Here is a 12,599-nt window from a genome sequence, read left to right on the forward strand (position 1 = left end):
GTAAAAACGTGTAGTGGAGATAAATCTACCTACATTTTACTTTTCAACACTTTGTTTAGTTTTCTTGTTTTTATTTAACTATTTTCCTGTCCTGTCTGTCTCTCATCTTCCTGCATCTCCTCTAAACTCTCCAGAAAAACTGCTGCCTGGATTATTACTTTTTCACCTCATCGGTTACTTTTGAGCAGATCAAAGGGATCTCTTGACCGCAAAGCGGAGTGCGCGATTGGATGCTGCGTCAGTGAGGTGAAATCACCGCAGCACAGGTGATGAGCTCCGCAGCAGAGCGCTTCACCCCGGCTTTCCACGGGAGCCGTCAGCAGCACGTCATAGCTGATGATAGGAACCGCTGTGTTCAACAGAACCTTTTCCACTGGAGCCGTCGGCAGCCGTCAGCAGCGCGAGTCGGCCGCGTCTCAGGAGCAGCATGTCGCGGCCTTTACGCGCCGGTTCTATTTTCTACGCGCGATGCCTCTGAAACGGGTCAAGTTTGACATTTTTGGGGAAGGAAAGACAGGAAATCGGACGCGGAAATGGAGAGAAGCTACAGAGATTTTCAGAATAAAGAACGTGCTGCCTTCCGGTTGCTTTACTTTTAAAAAATGTTACTAACTGTGCGTCCCCGTGAGCAGTAGCGGTTTTAGGCACGGGCAGACAGGGCAATTGCCCGGGGCGGCATTTTTTCATGACACAAAAGGGGCGCACAAGCGCGGAGTAAAAAAAAAAAAAAAAGGAAATCTGCACCGCACCGAGGTTTTCTATTATCTGTCATATGACAGTGTCTGGATTGGAAACAGCAAGTTGGTGCCCCCTGCAGCTGCAGGCGCTCCTGCTGACTTAGAACGTTCACGTGCACCGTGTGTCTATGAAGAACAGGAAGGGGAGGGGTGCGGCGGGGGAATTCACCTCTGCGTCTTTCCCAAATGAAATGAGCGTGCAGGGGCTGAATCAACCGTATTAACATGGCTAAAGTCAATCACATCTTAACGTTCTTCCATATTTCATTCATAATATCATAAACACAGGCCTTTCATTCTTTCAGGTTTCTCTGAATTGTGTGAAATGGCCGAATAAAAAAAGGAAAAACAAAACCATTTTGTGGTCACCCCCCCCCCCCCCCCCCCCCCCATCAAGGTCAAATTGTTTAGTCCTGACTAAAGGAAACTTATCGAGTCAGGAGCCAAACAGAAGAGAAGAACATAAAAAGGCTAAAACCACCAGGTGCCCCATTCAGGGGGAAAAGGAAAAAAGGAGAAAGATAAAGGTATGTAGCTCTCATGATGCATGTTTTACATTTTTTGAACCAGTTAACTGGGATTTTAACGGTTAAATGCGGCCAACTAATTGCTAACAGAGCTAATAGGGCTGAAATATTGAAACGAATATTCAAATGGTTCAAAAAAAGTCCTTGAATCGTTTTTTACTGATGCAAACTAGGATTTGTTAAATGCTCGCTGCAGCCTGTGGCCTGCCTGAACAACAACAAACACATGTTGATCATGTTCACATAATAATAAATAAAACAACTCTACAAGCAGAAGAAAACTGCCCAGTCACCACTAACTATCCTGTTTATTTATTGCAGATGGCTGCACTGATTATTTTTTATATGATTTGTTCTGTAAAAGTTGGCATTTTTGGTAGTCTACAGTTATTTTTATGTCAGTTTAAATTACAATTTCAGGGGCAATTCTAAAATATTATGGATCATGATAAAGATCTATTGGAGATCTACCCCAACTTTTGGACTGCTCTGCCAGTCACTGTGGCTCAAGCTGAGAGGAGCTTTTCAAAACTTGATCAGGTCATACCTGAGGTCAACTATGTTTCAGGGGCGGCTCACTAACCTGGCTCTGATTAGTATCAATCACTCAGTAGGGGAGCAGATTTCATATGATGACATTATTGATGACTTTGCATCAAGGTTAGGTTTTAATTTTAGTTTGTGTTTTCTATTCTAAGTGCAATGCTGTAGTGATTATCTTTAGTTTGTTATGTGTGAAATATTTTTGCTATTTAGAATATTTATTATATATTATGTTCATATATTCTTAATATTTAGTTATTGTTTGTTTTTATATATTTGATTCTATATATTTTGATACAGTATATAATGTTAATTGCTTTACATTCTGACAACTTCATAGTAATTAATGTAAATATGTGCAACTTAGAAAAATGAATGTTCAATAGTCGTTCTAATAAAACATGCCTGTTTGTAGAAAACATGCGTGTGTTCGTGCAGTTGGGGTGGTGTGGTGGTGGTGGTGGTGGTGGGGGGGCGGTTGGGGGGGGGGGGCGCTCAAAGGGGGCCTCGCCCGGGGAGTAATTCGATGTAGAACCGCCACTGCCCGTGAGAAGTTATCACCTAGCTAGCGGTCTCCGTTGTTTTTCAGGTCCATATTGGCGCTTATAAAACGGACAGAACATAAAACACAAACCATGTTGTAATTTTCTCCTGCTTGTTGTTGTGTTTACTGGCGAAGTCACTCGTGTGACTTCGTGCTCGGTCGGTGACAGCTGCTCCCCTGCTGCTTCGCGTCTCGTGGGAAGGGCCAAGCAGCAGCTTACGCGAGCAAGACGTGCTGCTGCAGTAACGTGCTGCTGATGGCTCCCGTGGAAACCCGGGGTCAGGCACAGATAAGACAGAAAGTAGAGAACATGTGCGGACATGAACGATCGTGTGTTAATTATAATTTTTTTGGTTGCGCCACTTTGAGAATGGACCGTGCGCTGGAAGCAGCTGTCTGGAGTGCTGCGCAACAATGCGCTGTGCCGCTCTCTGCTCAGAAGAGTCCATAAATGAAGTAATATAGGTAGAAAACTTTTTTCCGGCTCCCCTGGATGTGGGATATATACAGGGCCAGATTAACACTTTGTTGTACCTTGGGCAACAATATTCAAGGGCCCTATCATCACGACCCAAGGATCATCATAATATGGTCACATACAGAATATTTTACTGTAATATGCAGTAAATATACTCAATACTTGAATGCCTGACATCACGTAACCCGCTCAGGGTAACCTTTGACCCACCTCGTGTGGACTGACCAATGAGGAGAGAGTCTTAACTTGAGGCCCTCTCTTCATCGGTCAGTCTGCATGAGACTGACTCTCAACTGATGTTCAGTCGTAGGCAGCGAAGCGTCTCTGTGCAACACAAAAGCCCGGGTGGACAGTTTGTTTAAGATAGGGTGATCATATTTCCATTTCCAAACAAGAGGACAGGAGATCTGTTCCCATGACGTCACACTATGGCAACGCCACACAAACCACGCTGGGACCCATTTTTTGTAAGAACTAAATTAATATCAGATTCTGCCAATAAAAGGGCTCTAAAACAATTCATACATAAATATTTAGCATATTTATTACAAAATCTCATTTTTCTGCTTTAGTGCTGCAACAAGGTTTTATTAATAATACATTATTATACCTTTTGTTTTACTACAGCATCGGTACGCTTCCTGTGCACAGATTATTAAGGATACTTGTTTCAGCTGTGAGATTAGACGATAGGATCAGTGAAAAAATAAGTTGTCACACACTCCATGGAAACTTTCAGAGAATCCACAAATAGTAGCTTTCAAATGGTTTTGTTACTTTTTGCAAGTTTAGAAAAGCAGCAGATGAGACAGCATGTCTGATAATTTAGTTTTTCATCTGATAATATTAGAACATGTCAGTAATGTCTGAGGAGCTTTTACAAACACCGTATAACTAACACTCCTGGAGAGGGTATGAATTACACAGAGGCTTCTGGGGAGCCCAGTTAGGGGGGGGGGGTCATTTAGCCTTGGCCCCCAAAATGTCTTGAAACAGCCCTGGCTGTGTGACTTTTGAAGGTGATCTGAATTGTATCAGATGTATAAATATGACATGTGTATAACTTATTGCTTTATACAAGTAAAAACTTGTAGTGGAGATAAATCTACCTGCATTTTACTTTTCAACACTTAGTTTTGTTTTCTTGTTTTTATTTAACTATTTTCCTGTCCTGTCTGTCTCTCATCTTCCTGCATCTTCTCTAAACTCTCCAGAAAATCTGCTGCCTGGATTCTTACTTTTTCACCTCATCAGTTACTTTTGAGCAGATCAAAGATCTCCTGACCGCAAAGTGGAGAGCGCGTTTCGATGCTGCGTGAGGTGAAATCACCTCAGCACAGGTGATGAGCTCCGCAGTAGAGCGCTTCAGGCGCAAATAAGACAGAAAGTAGAGAACATGTGCGGACATGAACGATCGTGTGTTAATTATAGTTTTTTGGTTGCGCCACTTTGAGAATGGACCGTGCGCTGGAAGCAGCAGCCTGAATCGCTGCGCAACAACGCAGCGCTGTGCCGCTCTCTGCTCAAAAGAGTCCATAAATGATGTAATATAGGTAGAAAACTTTTTTCCGGCTCCCCTGGATGTGTAGGATATCCAGCTCTCCCATAATTCGATCCCTGCTCCTGGATGAAAAACCGAACATTTTCATCAAGAACCCCCAGTCCGGACGCCCGGACAGAGAGTGAAAAGTGGACATGTCCGGGGGAAACCGGACGTACGGTCACCCTAGTTTAATATAAAGCGGGAGATTACAGATAGGCGTACAGAATTTTGCTCGTACCCTTGCTGCCCTGGGCCCTTTAGAGTTCGTGGGCCCTGGGCAATTGCCCAGTTGCCCATATGGTTAATCTGGCCTTGGATATACAGCTCCCCCATAATTCGATCCCTGCTCCTGGATGAAAAGCCGGACATTTTCATCAATACAAGAACCCCCAGTCCGGACGTCCCGGACAGAGTGAAAAGTGGACACGGTCCATCTCCTTTACTTTTTGTATTGTTTTCTCTCTGTAAACATGCTGTTAACTTGCTTTGCACATCTTCTAATTAAAACCTGTCTTTATCATATATATTTTATTTTTTCATAAATTTGCGTTTGGTGCCCCTCCCCCGGCGTGGTGCCCTACGCGCTATGCGTGGTGTGCGTGTGCGGAGCGCCGGCGCTGCATATTACAGTACAGGTGTGCTTATGCATGAAATCTTACCTGAAAAGGGGAGTGAATGATGAAAGAAACACGGACACGTTATTCCCTCTGCTCACACGTGTATTGAATGACTGAGCCAGGAGGGTCGTGCTCTCTTCTAAGCCTCACTAGCGCTAGACTCCCTCCGGTGGCCACACTTTGTTACTACAACGACTAAATTGCAATGAAGTTTAAGATGCATAACAGAAAAAGTACTGACAAGCAATGCAAATGTAAACAATAATGAACCCGTTTCTTATTATTCATTAAATCATACATACTGGTAAATACAGTAAACAGTAATTAGAACATTTTAACCCATTACATTATAAAAGAGGAGAAGAGATGCTATGGGAACCTGGATCTTCGAACAGGGAGTCTCACGTATCTCCACCTCTCATGTGATGTCAGTACTGAAAAATATTTGTAGCACATTTCTTGATAGATTTCTTGTTTTCCATTTGTTTTGTCATCTTCTTGGGAGTATCAGTTTGTTTCGCATCAGTGTGCTCATGCAACAGTGAAAAGCCCTGAAATGAAGCTCAGAAGTTCATTTGTTTGCAGCAATAATGTGATCATGTGACTCACCTGCATCACATTTTTCTGGAAAACAATGGTTCAGGTCCATTTTTGGGTAATTTTATAAACCCAGGATTACCTCAGAGAAAATCCAAAGCAAAGGGGTTTAAGGTAATCAATTTATCAACACCAATACCATCATAAACAATCAATTTAAACTTTGCAAATTGGAGAGGAAAGATACACACCAGACAAGGTTGCAGTTCACTCTCATCGGACAGATGTCCTCCAAAAGCTTTTGTTAAGCACACACACAAAATATTACGCACACACATTTTAGACTCTCAGGCAGGAAGCCATAAAAGACACACCAGGTGTATTTCTAAATCAACAAAGAAGTGTGGACTTTCTCAAGGGAGTTTTACTGATAAGAGGACCGGTACCAAGGCAAGGTCAAACCTCCCAAAACCTCCTCTCTGTAGGACCTGCAAAATCCTGTCTGTTAGCAGAGTAAAATAAATGGATGGAGATACGTTTAAACAGACACCAGATGTCTAACAGTCAAAACATTAATTCAAAAATGCCAATATTAGTTTTTACCCATCATTCCTCCCTGTTAAACTGAGATTAATCCTTTATAATTGGCAGGGTAATAAAGCAACAATAACAATATTTCGATTATGGAAAAATCAACCTCTAACACACAAAAGGTCACAAAATAAGCAGTGACCTCCAAAAAACTGTAAAAACAAGTAACAACCTGTAACAAAAGAAGGCTGCAAAAATAAGTGGCAACATGTAATACAATGAATGATTATTATAAGGATTATAATGATAAATGAGAAGATAATTAGGACATCAATCAACAATGGTTACAGAATTTGTAGTTTACATTGTTGAAATCATAATGAAACCAAGCAAATCATGACTAAAATAAAAATAACAGGTGCCAGACATTTTCACAAGAGCTGATACCAACTACCTGTTGTCAGCCAACCTGTTAAGCTTAGGAAGTTGCCAGATGGGTAAAGCTAATGTACGCAGCTCTAACTGTGGTAGAGCTGAGGTCAAAGGGCTTGTCTGTGGACTGGAAGCTGTAGTTTGGACAAAACAATGTCCTGTTCAGGATGGTGTTGCAATTTTGTGGTTTTGAAGTGGGGAAAGGTGATGATGAATCCTGTGAGGTCCTTTGGGGTCGTCGTGGTGAGGGGTCCGGCTTTTGTCGGTGGAGAAGGGGCAGAAGGTTATAATAGACCTAGACTCTCTCACTTCAGCTTTGATGTCCTCGTAAGGATGGCCCGTCCTCTGTGGTTTCATGTGAGGCGGGGGGCAGGGAGCCAGGCTGAAAAGGTATAAAGGTCGTCCAGTCATTACAGGGCTGAACAAATGGCGTATCCAGCAACTTTGTTGATGTTGCAGCAGTGTGGGATGATGCACTTCCCTTAGTGGCTGGGATGGTGAGAGCGTGTCATTTTGGTCGGGGAGCCATGAAACCGGTCTGGAGATTTGGGCACTGGAACTTGAGATCGGTGGAGGCAGGTCATGGTGTAATGTGGATGGGCTCAGGGGAGCCTCTATTCTGCTCTCCCCACCTATTCCACCTTCCTCAGGATCCACTGATTTCCCTCTTTCCTATTCACTCTCTCTCTCTCTCTCTTTCTTAACATTTTTTCTTTTAAATCACAATTGCTTATTCTTGCTCATTTTAAATATATTTTTTAAACATTTTCTAAGTGCTTTTTTATATTTTTAATATTTTTTATATTTTTTGTTTTTGTGAAGCGCCTCGTGATTTTTATCTTGAGAGGCGCTATGGAAATGATATTTTCTTCTTCTTCTTCAATCACCATCTGTCGATTCAGTTACTCCCTCAACTGCTGCTGTTTCACTCGTTCCGTCAGGTGCTGAGGGGCGGTTCCAGGGCAGAGTCATGAGTGCGACCACCAACATCAGCAGCTGTACGGTGGACCCTGCAAGCTTTAAGCAGTTCGTTAACTTATCTGTTGTCACTGGTGCGCTTGCACTGGGATAGTTGCGTCCAGGTGGCCCCTCAGCATTTTCACAGCAGCGGGAGTGATGAGGAGTGACCTCCGGCTGCCCCATCTGGTTGCATCAGCACCTTCATCAGGACCCAATCTCCTTGGTTTCACGGCCTGCGGCGAGAAAGCACAAAAAAGTCTGGGAGATCACTATGGAATTTGACTTGTCTTCAGCAACAACCATCCAATAAGTAAGGTAATTCCTTCCAGGCACAAAGTGCACCTATTATCAGTCCAATCATCATCCCCCTGTGGAGGCAGTGGTCACCAGAAACTGATCACCTCAACCAACATGATATCACCCGATGCTAAAATCAGGCCCCACACACACATGTGAGGACAACATACAGGAACTGGCAATTACAAGAACACGTCAACAGGGGGCAGAGACGTACAGCATGTACAACTCAAGTAATTCACGACAATGATCCCATGCTTCGGGCCAAGAAAACTAATGATGAACCATCCTGTTTGATAAGAACATTTCAGAGGCGACGTGATGAAGGCAGAACACCGAATGAGGAGCTGCATAAGTTTGATTATTCCGAAGAGTAATCTCAATTCTAATAATTTGATCCCATGAATCGTTCCATATGAAATGCAGGATGAAAATCATTATTCACAGTCTAGATAAGGGGACATCAGTTTCACTCAATATTGTACATAAATGAAATAAATGAATCAATATCTTTTGTAACAATTGGGAGTTTGTGAACATGAAATACAGTGGTTGGACATTTTGAAATTAACCCGGTGAATCACAAGTGCAATACGTAATTAACAGTTGTGCTTGACAGCAAAACAAATATGACCTCAATTTGGGGAACTTTTCAACTTTTATTTTTATTTTTCAGTTTTAAACCTCAGGCCTCTACTCAACTGATAAGATCTTATTTGGTCAGTAGTAACCGTTTGTTTGGGATGGCTCCCATTCTGGACGGGCTGCGTCTCTTGGCTGTTGGCCGAACTGAGCGCAGTCAGGTTGGGGATTGATATGCACACGGATAGGTCGGCTTTCTGGTCTTTGAAAGCTTCTATAATACAAATAGAATCAGGCGGCTTACGAGAGCGTATGTCAAAATGTTTTTTCAGACAACATCTGATCAACCGGTCAAGCCACTGAAACAAATCGACACTCCCCTCTTCCTCCTCACACACACGCTCAAAGTCTCAGACACACACACACACCTCTTTTCACACACGTACCAGCACAGAACCTGCAGGCTTTTCACACATACACACACAGATGGAGCAGAACGGCTGCCGAAACCCACACACACAGTACACACAGTCCACAGCCAAACTCACAGATTATATCCACAAATGCGACAAAACAAAACCAATATCGCCACAGAAACACGAAAACTCACAAACCATGGAACAATAAGGGTGAATTTAGAACGACTTTTGTCTTTTAAGCCAAATGTAGCGGTGATCAAATTTTGTACCTCTGCAGCACCGTAAAATATTTAACAATCAAAGCGACAGTGTGATTACTGAAAACTCCTTTAACCCTCAAACGCCAGCACACGGCTGCCAGCCTGCGCTGCGTCTATATAGCGACAGCTTTACCGCGGCGCTATTGTAACATTTATTAAATCAGCCAGCCCACTGTAAGTGCAGCTTTTCGGCTTTTCTACCATTAGTCTGCACTTTCAGCCGTATTACTGCCCACCCAAACCGCGGTGGGTCGGACCGTGTTCGCTGAAACAATCCTCATTACAACCTTCCTCCGGTAGCGTTTGCTCTGGCCCCGTCTGTCTTTTCAGCTCTTTTTCAGTTAGACAGGTCAGACACTAAACAGCCGGACCTAGGACACAACCCAGCAGCTCCCCCCCTAGCCCTTCTGCTGGAACACGAAACGTCTCTCGTGTTTGAAAGGCAGACACGACACAAGCATAAAACACACTGTCAACCAGCTTTTTATATCCAAGGGTGCAAAAAGAAAGGTACTCACACACTCCCCCCTGCCCGATGGATTCACCCCGTATCCGACGCGTGAGAGCCATTGGCGGAAGGTCATCTGCGGAGCCAATCAGCCGGCCGGTGAATCAATCCAAGCCTCCCGGGCTTTCGAAGAGAGTGGCACGCCTTTCACCCCCCCGGAGAAGATCTCCCACCGACTCTGCACGAGGGATCACGGCACCAAAAATGTTGGGTTATTTTATCAACCCAGGATTACCTCAGAGAAAGTTCAAAGCACAGGGGGTTATGGTAATCAATTTATCAACACCAATACCAATCATAAACAATCAATTTAGACTTTGCGAAGTGGAGAGGAAAGATACACACCAGACAAGGTTGCAGTTCACTCTCATCGAACAGATGTCCTCCATAAGCTTGTAGCGTATTTCTACATACTAGAATCAACACGGTTTGCTAACAGTTATTAGATTCTGAGAATGACCAAGCACATTAGCATATGAGCCTATATCATGTATAAATATCCAATTACTTATGTAATCGATAGAAGTTCATACACCGACCTGCTTGGTCTATATTTAATCCAAAGATTAATGTTTAATTTAAGATGATTATATTTAATAGCAAAAGTTTATTTTTGAATCAGAAGTTAGGAATCTTTGCTTTTTCAATAACCAGAAATATTTATACCTTTCTGTGTTTCATTTCAAAAATGAGAGTCACGTTTTTAAAGTTAAGAATTTATTACTAACAATTTTAAACTTGACAATTTGGAACGACAATTCAGAACTGACATTTTAAATGACGATTAAATATGACAATCCATGGATGACAATTTACCAGCTTTGATATTAAACTTGGTATCAAAAGCTTTACCTGTGTCTGGATGGAAAGCTAAAATGAAATGAGAGTTTGGATGTGTGAATGGATTCTCAGAAGGTTTCTGTCAGAGAGAGGAACTCGTTCTGGGTGAAATGATGGTTTTGCAGCTAACTCGGTTGTCATTTAGAGAAACAGCATCAAACACAATCTGTGTGCCACCTCACCCAGCAAGACGACCCTCTGTGTGGATCCGGAGGTCCAGGAAGATGTTGTCAGCCTCAGGGTACTCAGTCTGGTAGAGAAGACGCGAGTATAAATGATCCTCTGGTCCAGAGATGTCGCAGGGTACACAGTATTGAGCGTTTGGCTTAACTCTGAAGGAGTTTGCGTCTTACTTAACTCAAAATCAGTAACTCTGAAGGAGTTTTGCGTCAGCTGGTTATCGTGCGTTTATTCAAAGCTATTCTATCAGCGTGACAGAACAGCATGTCGAGGTTCAGGGCGGCCGTTCCTTATCCTCAGGATGGTGGTGGGTTCACGAACTGAAGTTTTGCTGCTGGAAATTTAGTTTTAACAAACCCCTCAGAACACGCCCACTCAGAGCAAGAAAGCTTTGGTCATGAGTCAAAGACATGTGATGGCAGATTACTTTTACCCTGCGGTACCCTCTGTGTGAGGCTGGTTACGTGCAAATGACCTTCTGGTTTTTCTGAACACACATTACTGATTATCACAATAATCATTATTATACCCAAAGCATAATAATTCATTTCAGTAAATAAAAATACATTTATACTGAACCAAGAGATTAATTATGATGATTATAAACAGTAATAAAGTCAAAGAGTTTATTAAAATTGTTATTAAAAAAATATTATTGTGATCTTGAAGTGTCCTTCATTCTGGGATGGAACAGCAGCAGATAAGGATGATATTCAGCAGCCATCATAGCTCCTCGCTTGTTTAATCTACGGAGCAAAGTTACAGTCGACCCAGCTGGGAAAATGTGACCTTTGTCACAAATTAGAGGACCTTCGTGACGCTACAAGCTTTTATTAAGCACACACACAAAAGATTACGCACACACATTTTAGACTCTCAGGCAGGACGCCATAAAAGACACACCGGGTGCATTTCTAAATCAACAAAGCAGTGTGGACTTTCTCAAGGGAGTTTTACTGATAAGAGGACCTGCACCAGGACCGATACCAAGGCAAGGTCAAACCTCCCAAAACCTCCTCTCTGTAGGACCCGCAAAATCCTGTCTGTTAGCAGAGTAAAATAAATGGATGGAGCTACGTTTAAACAGACACCAGATGTCTAACAGTCAAAACATTAATTCAGTAATGTTAATATCATTTTTTACCCATCATCCATGATACCATAAGATTTTGAAACAAGTCTGGAGTGAATGAAAACTAAACTGGTTTGTGTACAAAAAACAAAACTGGAAACAGGTAAGTTAGCCTTCATAAGCCCAAACTTCCAACTCTAAGACAGTACACAGTTGCTTAGTATCCCCTCTTCATCATGTGTGTCATTTTTCCCCTGGATGGGCTCCACCTGCTGCAGAAACTGGTCCCAGTCTGGACAGTGAAGTGGTAGCTGTGTCTGGAAGTGGTTCCAGAACCTGGGGGTGCACAGAAGAAGTTAAAATATGTTTAAAAACAACAGGACAAGCTGAGGTAACGATGCAGATTTAATACTGACATTCAGTGATATTCTCTATGAATGTGTTCGTACTTGTGATGGTAGACATCTGGATCTCGGCTGATGCGGTTCTGAAAGCCGATGTACAGGTCATCCCAGAGGCAGCCGTGCAGCACCACATACCTCATCACCCCTACTCTGTTTTTAATCTTTAACAAGGACACATTTTCATGTTACAATTTATTCAGAAATAAACTGAAACTCCTAGATACATTTTTGCTTCTATTAGATACGTTTGAAATATTTTTCCAGCTTGGACTCCATCATCAGGAGACAGTTGGTTTATAGACTAGCTTAAACATTTGCATTATTCTGATTGGCAGGAAAATTAGTTAGATAGCATCTGTGAAGTTTCTTTTTAACAGGAGTACTACATATTGTCATGGGAAAATGAAAGTCAATCCCCATGGATCAGGTCTTTGCCAGGTTGAAAATGATTTGAATTGAAACTTGAGTGTACACAGACATAGTACCATTGTTTCATAAATAAAAACAAAAACCTGTGTGTGAAAAACAGAGTCCACTATAGGATTTAAAGTTAGAATATGGAACTTTTAAATAAAAAGTACCTCCAAT

General features: G+C 42.3%; 1 protein-coding gene across 2 annotated transcripts in view; it reads right to left on the reverse strand.

Annotated features, from left to right (window-relative positions):
• Positions 1–10,215: 10,215 nt before the first annotated feature.
• cmah (cytidine monophospho-N-acetylneuraminic acid hydroxylase) overlaps positions 10,216–12,599 on the reverse strand; it is a 40,081-nt gene continuing 37,697 nt past the window's right edge. Inside the window, exons 14-15 of one of the 2 annotated variants that reach the window (XM_070549363.1) lie at positions 12,024–12,172; positions 10,216–11,943 (exon numbers count right to left, since the gene is read on the reverse strand). In XM_070549363.1, coding sequence (XP_070405464.1) covers positions 12,026–12,172 — 147 coding nt within the window. In that variant the 3' untranslated portion in view covers positions 10,216–11,943; positions 12,024–12,025. The remainder of the gene's footprint in view (positions 11,944–12,023; positions 12,173–12,599) is intronic. The other variant, XM_015942175.3, reaches the window with a different exon arrangement.

The sequence above is a fragment of the Nothobranchius furzeri genome, chromosome 1, assembly GCF_043380555.1.
Source record: "Nothobranchius furzeri strain GRZ-AD chromosome 1, NfurGRZ-RIMD1, whole genome shotgun sequence".
NCBI lineage: Eukaryota > Metazoa > Chordata > Actinopteri > Cyprinodontiformes > Nothobranchiidae > Nothobranchius > Nothobranchius furzeri.